Source organism: Hypanus sabinus, chromosome 14 (genome assembly GCF_030144855.1).
Source record: "Hypanus sabinus isolate sHypSab1 chromosome 14, sHypSab1.hap1, whole genome shotgun sequence".
Classification (NCBI taxonomy): Eukaryota; Metazoa; Chordata; class Chondrichthyes; order Myliobatiformes; family Dasyatidae; genus Hypanus; species Hypanus sabinus.
Genome location: NC_082719.1, coordinates 51,492,215 through 51,519,412, shown reverse-complemented (window position 1 = coordinate 51,519,412; position 27,198 = coordinate 51,492,215). Strand labels below are relative to the sequence as shown.

Sequence of the window (27,198 nt, the reverse complement as noted above, 5' to 3'; positions counted from 1 at the left end):
GTCTTCTGAATTGCTTCCAGAAACTCCAGCCATTGCTATTTTGTCATCATTACTGTTAAGTGTCCCTTCTGATCAACTTTGGCCATTCCTCTCTCATGCCTCTGTAAATTCTCTTTACTCCACTATAATACTGATACATCTAACTTTATTTTCTCCCTCTCAAACTGCAGGGAGAATTCTATCATATTATGATCACTGCCTCATAGGGGTTCCTTTACCTTGAATTCATTTATCAAATCTGGATCATTACATAACACCCAATTCACAATTATTGTTCCCTTAATAGGCTCAACCACAAGCTGCTCTAAAAAAAACTATCTCATAGACATTCTACAAATTCCCTCTTTGGGATCTAGCACCAACCTGATTTTAGAAAAATAGATTGATGATAGATAGGGGGAAATATGATAAAGAAGCTGGAATCATGGCTCCTGCAACAGTAAGAACGTGTTGGCGGTGTTGATCTCAGTCAGGCTCTTTCACGGGTCTGTTAAAAATGATTTCTTATAGATGCTCTATGAACTCAGAAGTTGTGAGTTTGTCAAAGTGGACAAATAGAAATAATTATTATTTGTTAATGAGGATAAATGAGTAATTTGGGAGTTTTCTCTATTTTTGCACTTTTAATTTAACTATTTAATATATATATACTAACTAATTCATGTTTTTTTCTATTATGTATTCCATACTGCTTCTGCAAAGACAACAAATTTCACAACATATGCTGGTGATATTAAACCTGATTCTGATTCTGAAAATCTAGAATTAACTTAGTAAGCAGGAAATATTCAAAAAGTAGTCCTTAAATTGAAAGAATAAATTCATCTGCAATACATTAAACACATTTTGTATACAGTATGAATTCCTTTTCTATTCCATTTGACTTGCCTTTTGTGCAGATGGCCCATACTGTTATCAGCAGAATTTCCAAACTTTACTGTCATTACATTTTAGAGTAAGATTGCATATCGATGTTACATATCTGTGAATGATGTAAGGGTCAATAAATTAAATAGATTTGTAAACCTTCCATGTACAACTTTGATTTTTTTTTAATCTGCTTATTCAAAAGGAGAGAAAACATAATGAATAGCAAATTTTGCAATTATTTTTCACATGATCATAAAATATAGGAGTAAAACCTGATGGCCATTGTGCCATGTTTGTCTGAAATAAACAAATCTGCCTTTCATCAGTTTGATTAAGCTTTTTGTTATTCTTCTACAGCTGTAAGTATTTTTTGCAAAGCATTCTAAATTACTACTTTGTTTACAAGTCAAACTGAGTCAACCCATTGTTTCAGTCAGTCCTCAAAATTTATAGTAAAACAGTTCTGCCTACAGACACTAAATGTGCAAATGTATAAGGAAGCATGTTGTATATCGAAGTGCCTATTCAGTTGCAGATTGGTCTGACTCATGACAACATACTTATCACACGGTCAAGATGGACCAAAGATGTGCCTGCATTTAGTTCCTTAACTGATGTGCAGTATTTATTTTACATTTTTACCCTACCCAAGAGCTGTAGGATCATTATTCAGCACTCTCCATCGGACAAATATGGAATGTAAAATAACTGATTGCATTGTTCTGTTTGCAAGGTCATAAGGTGGATTTTTGTGTTGATTGGCCTTTGTTAGTTTTTCATTTTGCTACTGCTGCACAGTGTACTGCTTATAAAGAGAGTAGATAAGTGAATTAAGAAGGTAACATTTGATTTAGTTTTGTGCAAGGAGTTCTGCTTCAATCATATATACTTTCAGAAGTTTCTACAAAATAATTCAAGCTTTAAATGCAGATAACACCAGAGAAGTCAAAATGAGTTATTTAACCCTATCAGCCTTTTCGCCATTCAACCAAATGTCTTTTTCAGATTTTGCTTCACAGAAATGTCATCATGTAGCTTGGGAAGTTCAAGAGGTTCTAAACTACATCATGTTCACAGAAATAGATTTTTTTAAAGCACATTACAGGAACTCAGTTGGATCCATTTAAACCACTTAGATTATCATTGAATTTTAAAGGCCTGGGGCAGGAGTGCACAATAGTGAATTGTAGGTGATGAGAGCATTTAACAATTAGTAGTTGATAAGAGATGAAGCCTGCGAAGGATGAATCCTGCTCCATCAACAATGTTGTGTTGAATGGGTGGGGCAGGTTGGCTGGGAAGATTGAGATTTAATTGCAGACAATCAGTAATATGAGCAAATATGTTACAAGTGCGACCCTGGTTAGTTTATGTTATACCACCAATGAAGTAAACAAAAAAAATCAGCATCAGGTTTTATATCATTGGCATATATCATGAAATTTGTTAACTTTATGGGGGTGGTATTATGTCGCTGTAAATATATATAAAGAGAGAGAGAGAAAGAGAGAAAAAAATTAAATTACACTAATATATGTGTATCTTAAATAGTTAGATTAATTGTGGAATTGAATTTAGGAGCCGAGAGGTAATGTTGCAGCTATATAGGACCCTGGTCAGACCCCATTTGGAGTACTGTGCTCAGTTCTGGTCTCCTCACTACAGGAAGCATGTGGAAACCACAGAAAGGGTGCAGAGGAGACTTACAAAGATGTTGCCTGGATTGGGGAGCATGCCTTATGAGAATAGGCTGAGTTAACTTGGCTTTTTCTCCTTGGAGTGAAGGAGGATGAGAGGTGTACAAGATGATGAGAGGTATTGATCGTGTGGATAGTCAGAGGCTTTTCCCCAGGGCTGAAATGGTTACCACAAGAGGACACAGGTTTAAGGTACTGGGGAGTAGGTACAGAGGAAATGTCAGGGGTAAGATTTTATTATTAATTGTCTATAATTACTTAAATTGAATTGGAACTTTATTCAGAGGTTCCTTTATTATCAAAGTATGCAACTGAGAAATTCTTGTCCTCCAGATAGCCATGAAACCAAGAAAGAAAAGAATAGTGGCACAATCATCAGCCCCCCAAATCCTTCCTCCCCAGACATACACAAAAGTTAGAAAAATCAGGTGAAAAGCACAGAATTAAAAAAAAAACCATGACTTATTTTTAAAAGTCCACATCCATATTCAAAATGCAGGGACATTCTCCGGGCACAGCACAGCAGCCTTTCCCATCTCTTAACAGCAGAGTGATCCTCCAGTGATCAAAAGGCAGGCTCTCCTCTCTGGTAGCAGAGTGATACCCCAGCAATCAAAAAGCAGTCTCCCATTTCCGAATGCAGAACACTTCCCACCACCTCCAGTGATCAAAAGGCAGGTAGGTACTCATCTTCTGCACTTGCCTTGATGTTTCAATTTCCCTCATCCCTTTATCAGCAAACAATGGAAGCTTTGATCAACAAAGTGAGTCAAACATTGGCTCACATCCTATCCTGAAGCCTGCTCACCTCGAGGTTTGCGCACGCCACATCTGCCTCCCGAAATCCTCTTGGAGGTGGCAGAGTGCTGCTGAAACACCCAAGCAATTTCCATATTGCAAATCACAGACTCCAACAGTCCCAGAATCTCATTCAAGATGAAGAACAAACGTAAAAGACATAAAAGAAATGAAATATGTGGTTTCATGATCTACCAAAAAATAACGACCGAAGGAGAATTGTACACAGGTGCCATCTTGACTGGAAGTTGACCATTTCAATGTGAACATATGTCAATATATGTCAAATTCTGGTGCAAGACGTAAATTGGTATGGCATGGTCTTCTGTTTGTTATTCAGAGATGCAAATTAATAAATTGTTTCCAATTTTCCAAAAATGCTCAAAAATCCAGGATATCGTGGCTTTAAGTTCCCAGATCAACAAAAATTTACAATTGCCTGTAAAATACATAATTGGGTTGGTTTGTTTTATTTTGAAACAAATTTATCTTCAAATACTAATATGTCATGATTTAAATTGGTAGTGAAAGAATGCAAGATAAATAACAAAATGCTGAAAACATTCAACAGCATCAGACAAAATCTGCAGAAAAAACAATTGTTCTTTTAGGTCAATGGCTTACTGTTTCCCTTTCCACAAATGCTTGACCTTATGGCTGTTTCCAACGTTTCGTGATTTTATTTCATATTTCCAGTATCTGCAGTTTTATTATTTTCATGGCCAGTCCATGCTTGCTCTGTGTATTTCTCTGTCTCTTTTCCCTTTAACTCTCTTATAGTTTAACTGACCCTCAGTCTTTGCTTTGAATATATTCATTAACTGTTTCACTACCTTCATAATTCTCTGGGGTAAAGAATTCAACAGATTCAGAGATTCAACCTCTGTGACTCCCGCAGAGGTTCCTAACCTGTGTCCATTGACCCCTCAGTTCATAGCATAAAAAAAAGGTTTGAAATCCCTGCAAGGGAACAAGTTCCTTCCTATCATCTTAAGTGAGTGACCTCAATCTGAAACTCTTCCCCACCCAAACCCCCCCCCCCCACCCAACCGCCCCATCCTTTCAAACATTCCTTTGGCAACTACCTCTTTGGAATCTTATTAGGTTGAATAAAATCGCATCTCATTTTTCTATACTCCAATGGAGTAGAATAATCAAAACTTACTTGACCTCATCCCTCTGACGTGTGAGCTCTCTGTCCATCACACACAGCAGCAAATTAAAGTCAAGTATTCACACCAAGTCCAAACAACAGAAAATCTGCAGATGCTGGAAATTCAAGCAACACACACAAAATGTAGGAGGAACTCCGCAGGCCAGGTGACATCTACGGAAAAGTGTAAACATTCGAAATGTTTTGGGCTAAGATCCTTCATCAGGATGAAACTTCCTCGGAGGCAAAAGTCCTGATGAAGGGTCTCCACCTGAAATGTCTACTGTTTACTCTTTGTCATAGATGTTGCCTGGCCTGCTGAGTTCTTCAGCATTTTGTGTTTTATTTGCATCAAGTGTTAAGTGACATTCCCATTGTACTACATTATATAAACTCAAAACTGATTCAGCAGGTTAAAGCTGGTCTGCTGTGGCTATCAACAGTAACAAATGCGTATTCCATCATAATATGCAATCTTGCTGTGTGGCATATCTCTCGTTCTGTCATTAGGAAGATGTCATCTCACCCCTGATTCAATGCAGAGTGCAGAAGAGTATGCCATTTTTACTGACATATTGAGGTGCTGATATGGCAAAGCTGCAATATGTGTTACATATATGATAATCATATAACTGACTGAGTAAAGCAAAAGATCTGTAGTATTTCCTCATCTTGTCACAAATCGTGATGGCTAGTGACTAGTAGAAAGATGTATCCAAGATAAAATGCATCCTCAAAAACAAATTGACAAAGACTGCACAAAGGTTTTGTAATCATCAGCCAATGTGGTATAAAGAAAAGACTGAGATGACCAATTTACTACACCTGTCCCTACACCTCCTCTCTTACCACCATTCAGGGACCCGAACAGTCCTTCCAGGTGAGGCAACACTTCACTTGTGAGTCTTTTGGGGTCATCTATTGCATCCGGTGCTCCCAGTGCGGCCTCCTCTACATTGGCGAGACCCGACGCAGATTGGGAGACTGCTTCGTTGAGCACCTCCGCTCCATCCGCCACAACAGACAGATAGACAGACATACTTTATTGATCCTGAGGGAAATTGGGTTTTGTTACAGCTGCACCAACCAAGAATAGTGTAGAAATATAGCAATATAAACCATAAATAATTAAATAATAATAAGTTAATCATGCCAAGTGGATCAACAGACAGGATCTCCTGGTTGCCACCCACTTCAACTCTGCTTCACATTCCCATTCAGATATGTCCATACATAGCCTCCTCTACTGCCATGATGAAGCCAAACTCAGGTTGGAGGAGCAACAGCTCATTATACTATCTGGGTATCCTCCAGCCCCTTGGTATGAATATCGAATTCTCCAACTTCTGGTAATTCACTCCCTCTCCCTTCACCCATCCCACTTTCACTCTGCCTCCTCTTCTAGCTGCCTATCACCTCTCATGATTCTGCTGCCTTCTTCTACCCATGGTGCTTTCCCCTTGCATTCCTTCTTCACCTTTCCGGCCTATCCCCTCCCTGCTTCCCCTCCCCCACCCCTTGATCTTTCCTCTGATTGGTTTTTCACCTCGCACCTTTCGCCCTCCCTCTACCTTCTTTATGGGGCCCCTGCCTCCTCCTCCTCCTCCTTCAGTCCTGATGAAGGGTCTCGGCCCGAAACGTTGACTGCTCATTTCAACTGATGCTGTCCGACCTGCTGAGTTCATCCAGCTTGTTTGTACGTCTTGATTTGACCACAGCAATTGCAGTATACTTTGTGTTTACTATTAAAGCTATGGGTCCAAACTAGATTTGCTTAATAGAATATTGTTATATAACGCCTATAAGTGAGGGTGTTTGCTAATTGAACTATTTCATATTCCATTCAAAACTACTCAGAGGAAGGAGCCCAGAGCTACAAACAATATCTGGACAATATTTACACGTGCTGATATGTAGCATGAATGTTAGCCACTAGATTGTCAGGCAGTAGTTACCTACCCTTGGCCATCTGTAGAATGCCCATCATCAAGTTTGTTCCATCGAATATTGTGGGGATCACCACTGTTTTGAAACTGGATCTTTAAGTGTGGTCAGTGGGTCGCTTACTGCCACCTGAAATCTTTATCAACAACCACAGGCAGAAATTAGGAGCTTGATAGAATGCTTTACTTACATGAGTGAATGCAGCTCCAACAATGTTATTTAAGAACCTCAAGGCCATTCTGTCCATTCAGGAACTCATGTATCCATTCTCTTTTACTTTCAGTTTTTGGGACTATTGTGTGTATAGTTAACAAAATGCACTACAGTAATTTCCTAATCTACTCCAATAGCACCTCCTAAACCGGCAACATCTACTATCAAGGACAGCAGGCATTTGTGAATAACACCAACTGCAGATTCTTCTCCGTCACACACCATCCTTATCAAAATGCTCTTCTTTCTCCATTATCTCCATGTGTAAATCCTAAATGGTTCCTCAACGTTGGTATAGATGCAATAAATAGGCTGTAGAGGGAGGTGTTAAAGGTAATTGAGGGTAATTAGAGATGGATAATAATGCAGGTTTTGCCAACAATGCCCACAATACAAAAGATGAAATAAACTAAAAAGAAACTTAAGCATTTAAGAACTGTGCTTAAAAGAGGCATTTTTTTCTTAATTTGACATCAGTTATTTGGTGCTTTTTAAGTATTCTCTTTTTCTTGGTTTAAATTCTCTACGTTGAGTTTATATATACACACAAAAAAAAATTAAAATACCAGCAATAATGGGATTTGGAAGTAAAACACAGCCAACCCAAGCATTGCCATAGAGCATGTATGGCCTGTGGGTCAGTATCTGTTTTCACTTGCATTTATGTATATTCTATAATTAATGTAATCAAATGTAATCAAACATGTCAAAGGACTTAAAGGATATTAGCAAACATAATTTAGTGCTGTATCTCCAACACCATCAGACTGAGCATGGGACCCCCCCCAGGGCTGTGTGCTCAGTCCACTGCTGTTCATTCTGCTGACCCACGACTGTGCTGCAACACACAGCTCAAACCACATCATCAAGTTCGCCGATGCCATGACCGTGGTGGGTCTCATCAGCAAGAATGACGAGTCAGCTTACAGAGAGGAGGTGCAGTGGCTAATGGACTGGTGCAGAGCCAACGACCTGTCTCTCAATGTGAACAAAACAAAAGAGATGGTTGTTGACTTCAGGAGGGAACGGAGTGACCACTCCCCGCTGAACATCAACGGCTCCTCAGTAGAAATCATTAAGAGCACCAAATTTCTTGGTGTTCACCTGGCAGAAAATCTCATCTGGTCCCTCAACACCAGCTCCATAGCAAAGAAAGCCCATCAGCGTCTCTACTTTCTGCAAAGGCTGAGGAAAGTCCATCTCCCACCCCCCATCCTCATCACATTCTACAGGGGTTGTATTGAGAGCATCCTGAGCAGCTGCATCACTGCCTCGTTCAGAAATTGCACCATATCGGATTGTAAGACCCTGCAGCGGATAGTGAGGTCAGCTGAGATCATCGGGGTCTCTCTTCCCGCCACCATGGACATTTACACTACATGCTGCATCCGCAAAGGAAACAGCATTATGAAGGACCCCATGCACTCCTCATACAATCTCTTCTTCCTCCTGCCATGTGGGAAAAGGCTCTGAAGCATTCAGGTTCTCACGACCAGACTATGTAACAGTTTCTTCCCCCAAGCTATCAGAGCAACCACTCCATTCCCTTCTGCACATTATGCAGTCCTGTGTAGGTCTGTAGTCTAGTATAGCTTTCTCTTTTTTTTTACGTAGTTCAGTCTAGTTTTTGTACTGTGTCATGTAACACCATGGTCCTGAAAAACGTCGTCTCATTTTTACTATGTACTGTCCCAGCAGTTATGGTCGAAATGACAATAAAAGTGACTTGACTTGACTAATACTCAAGCAAATATTATGACAGATTATTTTTGAGGAAGATTTAAAATTGTGCTATTGAAGTTGGAGCATGGTAAGGAGTACATTTCTGAGTTTCTGGCTTTGGCAGCTGAAAGCACATTTATCTTAATGGAGCAATTAAATTTCAGAGTATTCGGATGAGTGCAGTATCTCACAGGGTTCAATGTCATTGTCAAAATTAGAATAATGCATCAAAGCTACTTTTATTGAGATCACATTCTTTCACCGTATGTTGATAAAGCTATTGTTTAGTTGAGGACTAATTAGTGGATAGTTATTTGCTGAAACTAACCAGGGTGAAATTTTAAGTACTGATATGTGGTTGCAAAGCCACTCACCATGTCCTTGTACTCTTGTACTTAATTGCCCCAAAGCAGAACATTTTTGACTAACATCAGTGTGGTATAATTTATCAATGTTGCTTAGTCTGTCAGTTGTGTAACTAATTTTAAAGACATCGCTTGGAATATAGAAAGTGTTAAATATTTGTCATATTAAATATCAAACCTTAAGACTTTAAATTGCATTTTCCACTGTGCACATTTTGTACATGTGACTGGTTTCTGGTAAACGTCAGAGTGAGGATTTTCAATATCTGAATTATTCTTTAAGAACAGAGTCCTATAGAATATGTCAAAGATTGATGTGATGAGCAATTAAAATATTTCCAATCAAAATTATTCAAATACATAATCCATAAATGCTCTAAATCGCATGAAAGAGGTAAACAAAATAAATGAAAGAATGTATGACTGATCTTTGGAACTTGCCACTGTAGAAGTAACTCATACTCCCGTCTTAAATTCCACCATTTGCTGAGCGATTGTCTTGACTCAGTGTTGTGTCACATAAACACACCTCCTTTCTCAGTTCTCCAAGGCAGTTTAGAAATTGAAATTGAATAGATATATGCAGTCAGGAATTCAAATATCAATAATCAAAGCATAACATCATTTAGTAGAGTTGAGTAACTTCGTATTGTTTGAATGTTAATTTTTTGAGAACTGACTATGGAATTACTAAATAGCATACATGTGGTTTGTCTTTTCTAAATTCAACCTGAAGTACTTTTGATGCAAATTTAGTTTTATTGCTTGAAAACTGCACTACAGTCACTTTTTTCATTGTTTGTTATTTTAGGAGAAGCCATTGTCCAGATCATTGCAAAGAGGTGAAGATTTACAGTTTGATCAGGTAAACAGAATGTTGTGTTTTGAAATCGTGAAAAATTCTAATTGTGAAGTATTGTATTTGTTACATCGAGAAGACTTTGACATTTTAATATGTACACCCCAGAAACAATATTCTGAGTTACTGTGTATTGTTTGTATTATGTCAGTAGCTTACAATTTAATTCAATTCATGAGAAAATCCAAGATGTTAATATCTAATCTGCATTATCCAAAGTGTTATCTTATTTGTATAAATCATGTTGCTATTTGAGCCATAGTTATCACAGAATTTTAACCCTCACATGGAAAATGTTGACTTTTAGTGTACTTAATGATTTGAATATTTTACTCCATTACGGTTATGTAAGCATTTCATTATGCTTGAGGTAACTGGACAACACTTATTGAGGTAGGTCACCATGCTTTTCTTTGGCACTGGTACAATAATGTCTTTTAAGCAGCTGGGAACCTCAGACCTCAGAGGTGAGAGGTTGAATATGTCCATAAATATTCCAGCTAGTTGGTCTGCATGGATCTTTAGTACTGCTGCAACACTTAATAATTGTGTGTTGAATAAAAACGCCATTCAGCTTGTATTGTGTTCATAGAAGATACCTGTGAAATATAGTTTTGGGGCAAGAGGCTTGATTGATTTTTCTCTTACACTCAATAAATTTGAACTGCCGAGACTGCTTTTGAAGACCTTTACTTTGCTTGAAAGCCACTATTCCAGGACAGAAAACAATTGAACCTAGCTTTCCTTGTGCAAGTTCTCCATTCATATACTGAGCAATGCATTTAATATCCGCTGTTTCGGCATAAGTAAACTTGAAAGGTTTATGTCATAAAATTTTGATAAACTGGAAGGTCATTATGAAAATTTAAGAAGTTTGTTGCCATAAGGTAACCAAATTGAAAGAAGATTGAATATCAAAAAGGATATTGTACAATTTATCCATTTAAAGATTGCTTCATAAATAATTAATGTGAGCAGTTTCCAGAATGAAAGCCTATGTTATGAGTGATGCATGTGAAAAGAATTAGTTGGAATCCATCCTTGTGAGCTTTTATTTTTACATCAAGTGCTGACTCTCCTTGGGGCTTGCTACTTTGAAGTCGCCATACTCAGAAGAATGACTATTAGTAGTGCCACATCTGAGAGCATCAACAGAAACTTGATACTGTTGCCTTGCTCGTCTCCAGCATCTGGAATGTGAAGCTGATCCCAGCATATCCTCACATTCCTTCTTTTGCCCTTCACATAATGGCCCACAGCCAACAATCTATTTTAAACCTCTCCTCTCTTCTGCTATCTTGCAAGTATTCGACAAGTGTACAGACCTAACGGTCCTCGTTATTAGGACTGAAGCAAAGTTTCAAAGTGCATTTATTATCAAAAGTATAAATCTGAGATTCAGCCTCCTGCAGGCAGCCACAAAACAAAGAAACACTATGGAACCTGTTCAAAATCTAGTGCGCGGCTATATCCTCTATGCAATTAGGTAAAGCACCAGGACCTGATGGTTATACGGTAGAATTTTACAAGACTTCTCATGAAATGCTTATACCACATCTTCATCAAACTTTTACCGATTCTACATCCTCTGGGAACCTTCCTAAAACTTTTCATGAAGCACTAATTTCATTGATTCCAAAAAATGGAAAAGACCCACTGGAATGTGTATCCTATAGACCTATTTCTTTACTAAATGTAGATTTTAAACCCTGTCTAAGATTCTAGCAAATAGACTTGAGAATATCTTGCCTAATGTTATCTCAAACGATCAAACAGGATTTATAAAAAAAAGGTACTCAAATTTTAATATTCGAAGATTGTTAAATATCACTTATATCCCCTCAGCCAAAGAATCTGAATGTGTTGTATCTTTGGATGCAGAGAAAGCCTTTGTTAGGGTGGAGTGGCCTTATCTATTTCAGGTTTTGAAGAGGTTCAATTTTGGTCCAGGATTTATTTCCTGGATTAAACTGATTTATCATGCCCCGGTAGTTGCGGTTCTAACTAATAATCAAAAGTCTCTTTATTTTAGATTATATAGAGGTATTTGTCAGGGTTGTCCCCTCAGTCCTTTATTATTTAATTTGGCTTTAGAACCACTTGCTATTGCTCTTAGGGATTCTAATTCTGTGCAGGGTATTAGGAGAGGGGATAAATTACATAAGGTTTCATTATGGAATTTGGTACTTTTTCTGGATATAAACTTAATTTACATAAAAGTGAATTATTTCCTATTAATAATTATTCTGATTATTATGATCAAATATCTTTTAATATTGCCAAAAACCATTTTACTTACCTTGGTATCAAAATTACAAAATATTTTAAAGACCTATATAAGTATAGTTTCTCCCCTTTAGTTGAATATATGCAACAGGCACTTTCTAAATGGTCCCCTATGTTGATGTCATTGATAGGTCGACTAAATGCTATAAAAATGGTTATTCTACTGAAATTTTTATATATATTTCAAGCAGTTCCCTCTTTTGTTCCAAAAACATTTATTGATAAAATAGATTCTCTGATTTTGTCTTATGTTTGGAATAATAAAAGCTCTAGAGTGAATAAACTTTTATTGCAAAAATCAAAAAAAGATGGAGGACTGGCTTTACCAATCTTCAGATTCTATTATTGGGCAATTAATATTCGTTATATTACTTTTTGGACTTATGATATAGATGACCAAGATTGCCCTTCATGGTTACAGCTGGAGGAAAATTCAGTAATGGGGTTTTCGTTAGCTTCTTTATTTGGAGTTCCTCTTCCGTTTTCACTCTCCAGAATAGGTAGACAAGCTCTTAACCCTATTGTTAAACATACTTTAAAACTTTGGTTTCAATTTGGTGGTATTTGCTGTGAGGAGGATGCTAAGAGGATGGCGGTGTTAGCTGTGAGAAGGATGCTAAAGGATGCAGGGTGACTTGGATACGTTGGATGAGTGGGCAAATTCATGGCAGATGCAATTTAATGTGGATAAATGCGAGGTTATCCACTTTGGTTGCAAGAACAGGAAAACAGATTATTATCTGAATGGTGGCCGATTAGGAAAAGGGGAGATGCAACGAAACCTGGGTGTCATTGTACTCCAGTCATTGAAGGTGGGCATGCAGGTACAGCAGGCGGTGAAAAAGGCAAATGGTATGTTGACATTCATAGCAAAAGGATTTGAGTACAGGAGCAAGGAGGTTCTACTGCAGTTGTACAAGGCCTTGGTGAGATGAGACCGCACCTAGAATATTGTGTGCAGTTTTGGTCCCCTAATCTGAGGAAAGACATACTTGCCATAGAGGGAGTACAGAGAAGGTTCACCAGATTGATTCCTGGGATGGCAGGACTTTCATATGAAGAAAGACTGGATCGATTAGGCTTATACTCACTGGAATTTAGAAGATTGAGAGGGGATCTTATTGAAACGTATAAAATTCTAAAGGGATTGGACAGGCTAGATGCAGGAAGATTGTTTCCGATGTTGGGGGAAGTTCAGAATGAGGGGTCACAGTTTAAGGATAAAGGGGAAGCCTTTTAGGACCGAGATGAGGAAAAACCTTCACACAGAGAGTGGTGAATCTGTGGAATTCTCTGCCACAGGAAACAGTTGAGGCCGGTTCATTGGCTATATTTAAAGGGAAATTAGATATGGCCCTTGTAGCTAATAAGATCAGGGGGTATGGAGAGAAAGCAGGTACAGGGTTCTGAGTTGGATGATCAGCCATGATCATACTGAATGGCGGTGCAGGCTCGAAGGGCCAAATGGCCTACTCCTGCACCTATTTTCTATGTTTCTACTTTGTAGTAATATTTATTCTAATTTCTTTTTTAAACCATCAACTTTGGAAAAGGCTTTTTTAACATAGAAAATTAAGGGAATAAAAACTTTTTTAGATTTGTTTTTACAAGACTGTTTAATGTCTTTTTCACAGTTAATGGATAAATATGATATCTCTAATACACATTTTTTCAGATATTTAGAAATTAGGTTAGAAATTTTTTCCGTGATTTTTTTTTTACCAAATTACCCCTCGGCCTGCTCTTTAAATTTGGCTTATGTTATTTTTCAGTTTAAACCTTTTCAAAAACGATTAATAGCTATCATTTATAAACAGTCAATGAATGCTCGCATGTCGCCTAATGATAGGGTTCAATGCACCTGGGAAGTAGAACTTTAACATTCACTTTCAGATAATCAATGGAGTAAAATTTATTATTTGGTCAATAATTCACCTATCTGCACACGCCATATCTTAATTCAGTTTAAGATAGTACACAGGGCCCATATGTCCAAAGATAAATTGGCGCATATTTTTTCCTAATATAGGCCCTATTTGTGACAGATGTAACGCAGAAATGGCTACTCTAAGTTTAAATAATTTTTGGAGGGATGTGTTTGGAATATTATCTAAAGTTATAGATATGGATGTTCAACCTAATCCACTTACAGCAATTTTTGGGATTATTCCAGAGGAAGTAAGCAAAGTGTCTGCTTCCGCCCAACATGTGATAGCTTTTCCAACTTTACTGGCAAGGAGAGCTATTTTGCTACACTGGAAAGAATCTAACCCACCTACTGTTTTCTATTGGCTCTCCTCCATTATGTCATGTCTAAGCTTGGAGAAAATTAGAAGCCGGACATTTGATACATCCTTTAATTTTGAACAAATCTGGCGACCCTTTATTCAATATTTTCACATGATTTAATTTTTTTTATCTATTTATTTTTCTTTCTTCTCTTTGGGGAAAATCCTTATCCATGAAGGTTCAGAGATGACTGGAAGGATGTGTTTTTTTCCTCTCTTTTTCTAATTTTATCCTCAATTGGACTGCCCAATCTTTCTTTTTCTTTTTTTTTCTCTTTTTTTTTGTTTCTGTTTAGTTAGTGGGTTTTTTTTCTTTATCAATAAAATTTGCAATTTTTTTTAATGTTTGCTATGAGGAATTTTTTTTTGACCATTGTATATATAACAGCATAATATTTTACCTATTTGATTTTGACATTATATCCTTTCTGTTTTTATTATTGCTGTTTATATGTATTTTATATTATTTATCTGCTAAACTCCTCCTCTGATTTGTATATTCTTTATTTGAAAATCAATAAAAAGATTGAAAACTGAAAACAAAATCTAGTGCGCGAAAACATAAGCAAATTGCGTAATCGATTTTTTTTTAAAAAAAAGAGCAAGCAAACAACAAATAGAATACCAAACATCAAACCAGACGACCAGGACTATTCATTTTAGTTCAGTTCAGCACTTGATGCTGGCCAATTGCAAAGCCAGTCTTTGCCAAAGCTCCCTAGTCCTTACCAATCGCCCTGATCAAACTGCTCAAAGACAGCAAAAAAAAAGTAACCAGTCCAGAAACCCATGCAACATGAACTTCAAAGTTCTCCAAAATAGATCCATAGCTACAGGTCTTGCTGATCAACCCTTTCAACATGGATCCCAATACTCTTCTGATAGCAGTTAGTGAGAGGGAGAGGAAGACCAGTCAAATGCCGGCAGATGGCACCAAGCACCAACTATCATCTGCTCTCACTTTCATTGACTTCAACCTTGCTCGACACCTCAATCGGAGAGAAGCAATGGAGCCAATCATGGACTCGCGCCTTGCTTCCATACCTTCAGGCCACACAGTCTGCTCCCAACCTCATCGAACTCTTTTGAAGACCGCAAGGTGCCAGATCTCTCAATTGATCACACCAGCAAAATGTAAATCAAAGGTTCCAATTGCTCACAGCCTAGTAGTACTGTCATATTTGAAAGAAGACACGAGAAGTAAAAAAAAATTTTTTAAATAGGTTTGTGAACAGTCTGCAGGACAGCTGTTGGGTTGTTCACTGGTGCTATTTTAGACCATTCAGTTGCCTCTGTTGCCTCCTCTTTGCCATGTTTGTAACATCAAAACAGCTTCCACAACTCATGACATATTTGTGTGCATTACCCACCCAGGTCTCTCAGTTGTTACGTTGTCCTCTATAGGTCTTTCAAAGGTTATAATGTCCTACTTATTGACACCCCACATGAAGAAGTTCTCTGGAAGTCCAGTAGGATGGGTGGAAGTGGATTTGCTAGCTGCTCTTGGACTGCTGGAATGGGGCTTTTCCATTTTCCTTTTCTCTCCACCCCATCCCTCCCTGAATAAAGCTGAGCTGGGAGCACTGCTTAGCCTTACTCGCTCACTGTGCTCTTCATGAGCTGGCTCACTCTACCTTAATAACTGTTGCTGCAGTATTCTCTGACACATTGTTTGTGTTCATTTCCAACTTACTTACAGTTCATGTTATGAATCGTTCTCAGGAACAAGACCCTGTCGTAACTTGACGACTACAGTACCAAAATGTATCAAGATCCAACTTGTGATAAACACAGCTGCTTTCTGCCCTTTTTCTTTTACAACTACTGACAGATTTCCTTACTTATGGAAGTTTCACAATTTAATTTGCTGAGTAATATATTCATGCTCTGTCCTGCTCATGTAATGTTAATATTGTACATTTAAATGTTCTATGTTTTGGACATAGTATTCAACAAAAGAATCATGTTTAAGAGCCTGGTTGACAAAGATCGGAGTAGGGGCAGCTTTCTCTTATTTACGTTGGTCATTACTACTATATAGCAAAGCTCAGAAAAGCCTGTCTGCTTTGGATAAGGCAGTCTGTTTGATTTCTACTCTTGGACTCTATAACCCCTCTGTACTACCTTTGGATTCTTGGATCAGAGGATGTAGTTTAGAGGATGGAGAGTATTAAGTCCCCAAACTACACTCAGTGGCCACTTTATTTGGTACTTCCTATACTTAATGTTCAGCGATGTCTTTCTGCATACCACTGTTGTAACATGTGGCTTTTTAAGTTACTGTTGTCTTCCTGTCAGCTTGAACCAGTCTTGCCTCTCCTCTGATTTCTCTCATTAACAAGATATTTTTGCCCACAAACTGCCACCCACTGGATATTTTTTTTTTGTTTCTTCTATGCAGCATTCTCTGTAAACTCTAGAGAATGTTGTGCATGAAAATCCCAGGGGATCAGCAGTTTTTGAGATACTCAAACCACCCTGTCTGGCACCAAAAGTCATTCAAAGTCATTTGGATCACATTTCTTCCCTATACTGATGTTAGGTCTGAACACCAACTGAGCTTCTTGACCATGTCTGCATGCTTTTATGTATTGAGTTGTTGCCACATGATTGGCTGGTTAAGTATTTGAATTAATGAGCAGGTGTACACAATAAAGTAGGTACTGAGTGTAACTGAACAGCACTTCTCTGCATTTTGGTCCCTTGCCCCAAGATGTAGGAAAACACACATTAATATCATTCATTTAGTGCTGGATCAAAATTCTGGAAATATTGAGTTGGAATTAATCACTACAGAGATTACAGTAGTTCAGGAAACTCCTGTAAACCAACTAACAGTTCCTTTATTGGTGGTGAAGTTGTAGTGTCTAGAAATATTTACTTTCAGTTACAAGGTTCCATGTCCCTAACCTCAGTACTCTGACTTGATATCATTGAGCTTTAACTCTTAACTATAACTTCAACTCATATTTACTTTTAACTCCAACTCTGTGATCACTGGAAGAAGCTCATTCCCACCTCTGCAGGCAGTGAACTAGTCCACAGCTTCATTGCAAGTCCCCACTCTCCCAAATGTCCTTTTTTCCTAATACAAAATCACTCTGTAACAATTGATAAATGAAAACTTTGCCATTTCATTGTATCGATTGCATCCATTTATTCCTCATGTTTATGTCTTCTAAACTTATTTTCATAGGAAAGACTGAGCTCATTAACCCCTTGAAAAGTTTTCACTGTAATAAACATTCATGTTTTGACTGACGGTACGGAGCAAAGGATTTGCCATGTTGGAGATTTTGAGGAGATTGATAGGTGTTGTTGCAAAACATTGTGCCAGGATTTTTTAAATGGCAGGTAGAAAAGAAAATTATAGCTGTATAAAGAGGCAGAGGATAGACAGAGGTACTGGACAATCCCATGGTAGAGTTCACGTTGCATCCTTGATCAGGAAAGGTTTTTTTTAATATGATTTGCTGATCAGTGACTTGGGAAATCTGAATTATTTCAATCAATTACTCATTTAAAAATGTTTCCATGGGTCAAAGCTGTAAAATATGTTCAAATACAATATGGTTTAAGGATATCAGAAGACAATTTACAGCTAATGAACTTTTACAGTTCCTCCTATCCCCTGACTTGGTCACATGTCATATCATGTCATAAACTTTGCTGAGGTTGTTGGTAAAGGTTGGGTTGCAGTCTTAGGATTTTGAGACTGGGTTGGCCTTTAAGGAAGAAGAAAGCAAGGCTCGAGGAAGCACTCAGTTGTCAGTGGCCCATCAGGAAAAACAAGAGTGACCTTATTGTGTATTTATTATTTCAATAATATTTAAGTAGTATGTAGCATCCGTTAGTCTCGTGAGACCACGGATCTGCGCCCTCTCTAGGGTGCAGGCCTGGGCAGGGTTGTATGGAAGACTGGCAGTTGCCCATATAGCGAGTCTCACCTCTCCATGCCACTGATGTTGTCCAAGGGAAGGGCAAGGGCAGATACAGCTTAGCACCAGTGTTGTCACAGGAGTTGCCAGAATGAGGTTGAAGGCAACGTCGGACTGCCTTAGTGACTCCAGCTCCATGATTTACGTACAGTATTTAAATTCATTAATAGCATTGGCTTTATTTTAAGGTTTTTGGGGTTTTTTTCTTGCTGTTTTGAAAGGTTGGTATCAAAATCAATAGCATAATAGGCTGCCTCAATATCATAAGTCCAAATGGTCTTTAAGAAAGAAGAACAGCAGTCCTTATATAGGTCAGATTTTGATCTCATTCCAGTCCATTGCCAATTTAGTTGAATTTTAACTAAAAATACAGATTTGCATATAGGAATTTAAAATGAAGTAGCAAATGCTGTAAATTCGCAGTAGGCTAAGCATTTGCAAAGGAACAGCTAACGTTGCAACTGGGAGAAGTTAAGGTGGATAAGTGAGAAAAGTGGAATAAATGGAAATTCGGTGAAAGCATGGTACGAGAGATCAGATCAAAATAAGGAGCGAGAAAGCCAGGTGAAAAATGAGGATTAAATCCTGGTATATAACAAAAATTAAATCTGGCAGAGTCGGAAACAAAAGGTGAATAGTTATGTGACAGGGACAAAGGATTTGGGGGAAATCCCCGTGGTTGTTGGAAATGTAAGTTACAAAAGCTGGCATAGTTGATTATCTGAAAATGCTGATCTTGGTCCAGAAAGCTGTTAATATACCTTGTTGGAAAAATGAGGTAGTGAGTCATTTTTCCAGCATTGGCCAACTAAATAATTGACTCATTAGGCAAGAAAACTAGATATTTTTGTTGAGCATCACAATAATTTGCACATACTCTTTTTCACTTGTGCACAAAGTGACATTTATTGAATAAAATGTCAATAATCCCAATCAAGGCCAAGACAGTTAATAAGGAAAATCAGTACTACAAATGAATCCTACCTCAGGTGGCCTTGAGAATTGCAAGGATTGAACTCCAGTATTGATTGTTACAATATTGCAGAGTTTCCGGAAGCCCAGAGTTGAGTTGGGAATCGAGCCAGGGCACAGTAATAAATGGGGAAGTACAGATTTTAATGTCTGAAATGCACAAACCTTGTGATATTTTGAACTCAGAGGATTTTATGACCATGTTTGTGATTTTCAGGTGATTAGCTCTATGAGCTCAGTAGCAGAACACTGCCTTCCGTCTTTACTACGCACCTTATTTGACTGGTACAGGCGGCAGAATGGAACAGAGGATGAATCCTATGAATATCGGCCGAGGTCAAGTACAAAATCAAAAGGGTACGTTTGTTCTGCCTTTGGTTAGAGAAATAGAAAAATAAAGGAAATCATCTTTTTGTTTAGGGAATCATAACAATGTATAGCAGAGGAAGCCCATTCAACCCATTGTGTCAATGATGGTTTTAGGAGAAAAAGCTCTTCAAGATAATCTCAATTTTAAAATCTCAGTTACAAGTTTAAGTGCAAGTTTATTGTCATCCTATTGTACATGTATACAACCAAATAAAACAACGTTCCTCTGGAAAACAGTACACCCACAAAACCTATATCACACACTGCACATGAAACAAAATATTACCATAAATTAATAAAATACAATTCAAACTACATGTGCACAGCACAGTTAGACAGTAGAAGTATAGCAAATAGTTTGCAGTCCTATTGATGAGACCTTAGTGGTGACAGGGTATCCATTAGAATCACAGAAGAAGCTGTTACCCATTCTGGCAGACCTAGTCCTGGTGCTCCTGTATCTCCTGCTTGATTGTAGTGGGTCAAAGAGACTGTGGGATGGCTAATAGGGATCCTCAACAATGCTTCAGGCCCTTCTCTGCACCGCTCTCAGTAAATGACACAAATAGTGGGGAGGGAGACCCCGGTAATCCTCTCGGTGGTTTTTACTTTTGTCTTCAAGGTCTTGCAGCTTCTGTACTACATAATCATGCAGTCTAACAAATACTGCTCATATAGAAAGTTGTTAGAATGGGGGCGGCCTCAGTCTTCTGTTGTGCCTTCTCGACTAATGAAAAGGTGTTGAGGGTCCAGATTATATCGTCCATTATATACACACCAAAAAAACTTTTGTGTTTTTCACTCTCCACGGCAGAGACATTGTTGTGCAATGGAGAGTGGTTGCTTTGCACCTTCCTGAAGTCCACAATCATATTTTTTCTCTTGTCTACATTGAGATTTGAGATCGTTGTTCTCACACTACTTGACAAGCGTTTCTGCCTCCTTTCTATATGCGGACTCATCATTGTTGCTGATGAGACCAACTACTGTTGCACCATCAACGAACTTGATGATGCATTTTGAGCTGAATCTGATAGTTCAGTTGTGAGTCAGCAATGTGAACCGCAGAAGTCATAAATGTGAGATTATGCAAATACTTGAAATCCAGAGCAGCACACTCAAAATGCTTAAGGAACTTAGTCAGGCAGAATCTATGGAAATGGAAAAAAAAAACAGTTGACGTTTTGGGCCAAAACCCTTCATCAGGTCTGGAAAGTGAGGGGGAAGATGCCAGAATAAAAAAGGTGGAGTGAGAGAGGTTTTAGGTGATATCGAGTTGGTGGGGGAGAGGGATGAAGTAAGAAGTTGGAAGGTGACGGAAGGAAAAGGCAAAGGCCTGGAGAAGAAGGAATCTTCTTAGATAGGAGAGGAGAGTGGGAAAAGTGAGAAAGGGATGGAGGAAGGGTACCAGGTGATAGGCAGGTGAGAAGAAAAGGCCAGAGTGGGAAATAGACCAGGGAAGGGGGAGGGAAAAATCACTGGAAGGAGATTGCTTCAGGGTGGCCACCTGTAAATTGTGCTGTTTGCAGATAAAGCAAAGTGGTCTCCCTATTTATGTCGAGTCTCACCAATGTAGAGGAGGCTGTATCAGGAGCACTGGATACAGTAGACGACCCCAACAGATTTGCAGGTGAAGTGTTGCCTCATCTGGAATGGGCAGGTATAGCATGAATAGTAAAGGGCTGAGCACACAGCCCTCTGAGGCACTAACGCTTAGCGTGCTGGAGTTTGAGATATTGCTACCTACTCAAACTGACTGGGTCTTTCCGTCAAAAAGTCCAAGATCCAGTTAGAGAAGGGGCTTTTGTGTCCCAACAAAGTACAGTTTACCCTCTAGCCTCTTGGGAATCATAGTGTTAAACACCAAGCTGGTGTTGATGAACAACATCCTGGTGTATGAGGCATCGTTTTCTAGGTGTGATGACATGAAATGGAGGTCCGAGGCTATGGCATCACCAGTGGACTGGTTTGAACGGTAGGTGGACTGGATGAGATGCAATGTAGCTGGAAGGTTGAATTTTCTAAACTCCATTACCAGCCACTCAAAGCACTTCATAATTCTTGAACCCAGCGTCACTGAGTGGTAATCATTTCAGCCAGTTACCATCGCTATCTTGGGCATTGAAATGATGGTGGCTACCTTGAAGTTGTAGGGACAGTGGACTGTTTCAAAGAACTATTAAAGATGTCTGGTAAGACCTCTGTTAGCTGGGCATCATAGTCCCTCAGCACCTGACCGGGTGCAGTGTTTATAAAAAGTATTCATTCCCCCACCCCCCGGAAGTTCTCATGTTTTATTGTTTTACAACATTGAATCACAGTAGACTTAATTTGGCGTTTATTGACACTGATTAACAGAAAAAGTCTCTTTTGTGCCAAAATTAAAACAGATCTCTACAAATTGATCTAAATTAATTACAAATATAAAACACAAAATAGTTGGTTGCAAAAATATTCACCTCCTTTAATATGACACACCAAATCGTCATTGCTGCAGCCAAATGGTTTAAGAAGTCTCATAATAATTAGAGGGATATCACTGTGTGCAGTCAAGGTGTTTCAATTGATTGTGGTAAAAATACACCTGTATCTGGAAGGTCCAACTGCTGGTGAGTCAGTATCCTGGCAAAAACTACACCATGAAGACAAAAGAGCACTCCATGCAACTCTGCAAAAAGGTGTTGAAAAGCATGTCAGGAGATGGATGCAGGAAAAAGTCCAAGTTACTGAGTATCCCTTGGAGTGCAGTTACATCACTCATCAAGAAATGGAAAGAATATGGCACAGCTGTAAATTTGCCTAGAGCAGACTGTCCTTAAAAGCTGACTAACTGTAGAAGAAGGGGATGAGTGAGGGAAGCAACTAAGAGACCTATGACAAATCTGGAGGGATTACAAGCTTCAGTGTCTGAGATGGGAGGGACAGCACATACAACTGTTGCCCAGGTCCTTCACCAGGTCACAGCTTTATGGGAGAGTGGCAAAGAGAAAGCCACTGTTGGGGGGAAAGAAAACTAACGTGAAATTTCGGTTGGAATTTGCCAGGAGGCATATGAGTGACACTGAAGTCAGCTGGGGGCAGGTTCTATGGTCTGATGAAACCAAAATTGAGCTTTTTGGCCACCTGACTAAACACTGTTTGGTGTAAGCCGAACACCACACATCATCAAAAACACACCATCTCTACCATGAAGCATCATTCTGTGGGGATGCTTCACTGCAGCAGGCCCTGGAAGGCTTGTGAAGGTAGGGGGTAAAGGAGGGAAACCTGATGCAGTCTGCGAGAGAACTGTGACTTGGGAGAAAATTTGTTTTCCGGCAAGACAATGACCCCAAACTACACAGGAATGCTTGAAAAACAACAAAGTTAATGTCCTGGAGTGGCCAAGTCTGAGTCCAGACCTCAATCCAATTGAGAATTTGCGGCCAGACTTGAAAAGGGTTGTTCACTTACAATCCCCATGCAATCTGACAGAGCTTGAACCGTTTTGTAAAGAAGAATGAGGAAAAATTGCAGTGCCCAGATGAGCAAAACTGTTAGAGATCTATCCACACAGACTCAAGACTGTAATTGCTGCCAAAGAAGCATCTCTTAAATACCTCCTTGAAGGGGGTGAATACTTAATTTTCTGTTTTATATTTGTAATTAATTCAGATCACTTTGTAGAGATCTGTTTTTGTGTCACAGTGAAAGAGTCTTTTTCTGTTGATCAGTGTCAAAAAAGCCAAATTAAAGGCACTATATATTATTTGGCCCCGCAGCCTTATGTAGGTTTACCCAGGCGAGGATCCACCTTGGCTCAGTTGCTTTTTTAGTTTAAAAAAGTTTATATTTGCCTCCCCCTACCATTTCAGACAGATCTCCACCATTTTCAGGTGTCTTTTATTTTCCTCTACTCTTCACTCAAAACATTTCATTGTAACCTTTGCAGGAAAAAAGAATTTGTATTGGGGAGAAAAAAAACTTAGTTTAATTTTTGAAATAAACAACCATTTAAAAAGTCCGGTAAAATAGCATTACATTATTTAGCGTAAGTTGCATTAGTCTGCCACTTTTTTGGTGCAAGTGCAATGAAACTTTGATTATCCAGTATCTGTTTTTCAGGATTCCAGGTGCTAATTCCTATGCTCCTTCTGCACTAGGGCTACTGTGCTTCTTAAATGTTACTGGGTTTACTGAATAGTTTATTATGCTGCCTTGTAGCATGTTTTTAAAGGAGGGAATTAAAGATTTTTTGGTGTATTAATTAGAATTACATCTGGTATTTTGAAAAATCTACTCTGGCAGAGTCTTGAGAATGCATCACTGCATCCATAAATAAAATAAAGCATACTCCAAACTGCCTCCCAAGTGTCCAAACTTTTTCCCAGGATATATATTTTATTCTTGATTTTCATTTTAATCCATTGCTTATAATGTATTAGCTTAAATTAATGCATTGACATCGATAGCATGGACAGAAAGGAGAAACATTGTAAATGCTATGATTTTTAAAATGACAAAATCAACATAGAACAAGAAACAAATGTAGACTAATGCTTTAACTTTATTTTCTCTTTTTCAGGGATGAACAACATCGTGATAGAGATTATTTGCTTGAACGAAGAGACTTAGCTATAGATTTCATTTTTTGCTTAGTTTTGATAGAAGTTTTAAAACAGGTAAGCTTCTGCAACGTTCTAAACCTTGTTTTCTCTGTAAAGCAAAAAAATAAATCTGGATATTTACCTGTGTTCTGTAACTCTGAGTTAATATCCACTGGATCTTAGTCATAGCAAAATTTGTAAAATAAAAAAAAACAAAGCGATGGCTGCTTTTTGTACAAGTGGTTAAAGGAACAAAGAAGGAAAATTAATGATTCATCCTGTTAACCACTTAAAAAATTGGTGGCTATATTTTACAAAATATCTATTTAAGCAGTTATGCTTTTATAAAGCATTTTGTTGTTGTATCATGCAACAATAACACTATTTACATAGTCATTATTCTTAACTGAATCCAATGATTTTGCCACAAGCTTGAGTAGTCTGTTCACACCTTTCAAGTATTTGGGTGTACTTTTTTAATGACTTGAGCAATGTACATTTGAAGTAAAGAATTTTGAGAGAAATGAATTCAACAGAAACAATTATTTATCAATTTATTTTTTTGTTTTAAATATTGTTATATCCCTAGTTTTATATTCATTTGATTGGTTATTTTTCTGTCTCAGAATAGAACCAATGAGGTACTATTGAGATGGTAAATTTCATGATTTTTCTGCGGTGTAACATTCTTGGTCCTCTAAATGTAGGCAAGTTTTCAAAATGTATCTCTGTTGGCAAAATTCCTTGACATTGGACAATTACATTAAGTTAAACAAAACTCAATTTAGATAAGATGCTTAAATCTTCTGTTTGATTCTGTAATTCATCGTAGGTTACTGTGGTCAAAAGTCCCTACCTAACTTTAGCATTACTTCATCTGTCATCTTTTAACACACGTAGAATAGTCAAGCAAAATAGTGGCTACTGGAAAATTCAAATGAAAAAAAATGCTGAATAAACTGAACAAGTCAGGCAAGATCATCCTGAGAAAGAACTACAGACTTAAAAATATCAAAGCCTTGTAACTGTTCCTGGCAATGATTTGTTGTCTATAGTTGTCTCCTTCTCTTGAAGAAAAAATGATCCTATAGTTACTTCTGTGCTCATTAACAGTCCCTTATCTGGCCCATGTGGTATCTGTCACAACATCTTGACAAGCAGGTCCACTAATTGCTCGCCTTGCCTGTCCTGCCCATTTTCCCACCCAAACACTTTAGTTTGGATGTTGTTACTCTATTCTATTCATCTTATTCACAACTATCTCCTTGAGCTTTGGCAATTAAGCTTAAGTGGGTCCTTTTTAAGCTGTCAAGTTTTAAGTAGTGGAGTGCCACAAGGGTTAGTGCTGGAATCTGAAATGTTTGCTTTCTCAATTAACAATAAATGAAAGGATCGATTAACAATAAGTTAAGGGATTGAGTGCATTTTAACTGAACCTGCTGAAGTTATAAATGTGGATGTGAAAGCATATGCAAACTGCAGAGAATCTGCAAAAGTAATTAAATGAGTTTTAAGGAAGTTAGAAATTGGCAGAATGAGTATAATGATTGGAAGTCTGATCTTATCTGTGTTGATGGTCAGAACATTATGTAAATGAACATAGAATGGAGAATAAAGCTGTGAAAGAGATCGGAGTAGCTTCATGAATGAAACACTAAGACCGTACAATTACATCAAGTAGAAAAACAAATTGACTGCTTGCTTAATGGAAAGGAAGATTGCAAACATACGGAAGTCTTGTTATATCAGGGCATTGGTGAAAACACCCCATGCAGTTTTGAATATAGTTTTGGTCTCCTTATTTAAGGAAGAATATTTGTTTATTGAATAGTTCAAAGAAGAATTACTAAATTTGAGTGTAGGATGAAATGGTTTTATAATGAAGAGTTGAGCAGGACAGGATTTTCACATTGGAATTTAGAAAAATAACAGGTGATTTTATTTAAATGTATAAGATCCTAAAGGAACTTGATATGGTGCTGGAGGATGTTTTTCCTTGAGGAAAATGTAGTCTGAAGGTTGTTAATGGATCAGCAGCCAGAGTTCTGGAACCCAGTGTGCAGCCTGGTTATTTAAATTAAAATAATAAGATAAATCAAGAATTAAGGTAGACCTCAGGAATGGTAACTGAAACAATTTGTCATCAGGGAAGGTAATCTGTCATCTTTCTAGCATATATATGACTTCATATCTACAGGTGGCTGACTGTTAGCTGTCACAGCGTTATAGTGATTGTAACAGTCAACCATTCTAAATACTTAAATACATTAATTGCTACCATTCTAAGTGATATCCACATTCAGTGATTTTTAAGAAAATCACCAGTTTTGTGTGGAAATTAATAATTTTTTTGAGATGATTATGAATCTTTAGAATTCCCTGCCCTAGTGAGCTGTGGAGACTGAATCATTGAATGTATTCAGGCTTATTATAGACAGAGTTCTGAATTATGATGAGTTAAGTGTTATGAGGAACAGTCTGAAAAATGAATTCAGCCTATTATCTGCAACAAACTGGGTTGAAGTGACAGATGAGCAGGAGAACAAGAACCAACCATATTTCTTCATTTTTTTTTCATTTGAGCTTGAATACGAGGAGACAAACTTTTGTTTGTGTGGAATTGTTTGATCTGTTTGTGACATGTTCCATCTATTGATAAGTATTTATGCATTTCTATTTTATAGTTTTGCTGTATTTTATAGGTAATTGAGATAAGTTTAGATTCGTGGTTTGATGTTGATGTTTGTATACAGGACTTGCAGATTTTGAAGGAGTGTAGTTCTGGCGCTGATGGCCCATATTAGTGAAATTATTTTATTTTATTAGCTGCTAATATATGTTGTGAATTTATCCCATTAGTTGGTAAAAACCAAAGGATTATAAGGTGGTCAATTAGTACAGGCATGGATAGATGCTGATATTAGGTCAGAGTGATATCATGTAGATTTTTCCCTTGGAGAAATAGTCAAATTGCTAATCAGCTTCGTTCTGAGCATTTCAGGGCTCCAGTTCAAAAACACTATGGTAGTAGAACATTTTTCAATTATTCTTTGAGTGTTTTAAATTGCAGTTATTTTCAAGAGGTACTATGTATATACTGTAACACAGAAGTGACAAATGGTGCAAAACTTTAAAGTA

General features: G+C 37.9%; 1 protein-coding gene across 10 annotated transcripts in view; it reads left to right on the top strand.

Annotated features, from left to right (window-relative positions):
- Positions 1–27,198, top strand: part of fryl (furry homolog, like) — a 346,929-nt gene that overhangs the window by 119,159 nt on the left and 200,572 nt on the right. For all 10 annotated transcript variants that reach the window (XR_009515656.1, XM_059989161.1, XM_059989159.1 and 7 more), the window contains 3 exons: positions 9,574–9,627; positions 19,323–19,462; positions 24,039–24,135. Coding sequence is in view for 9 of the 10 variants with exons in the window: in XM_059989161.1 (XP_059845144.1) it covers positions 9,574–9,627; positions 19,323–19,462; positions 24,039–24,135 (291 nt within the window). In the remaining variant the exon portion in view is untranslated. The remainder of the gene's footprint in view (positions 1–9,573; positions 9,628–19,322; positions 19,463–24,038; positions 24,136–27,198) is intronic.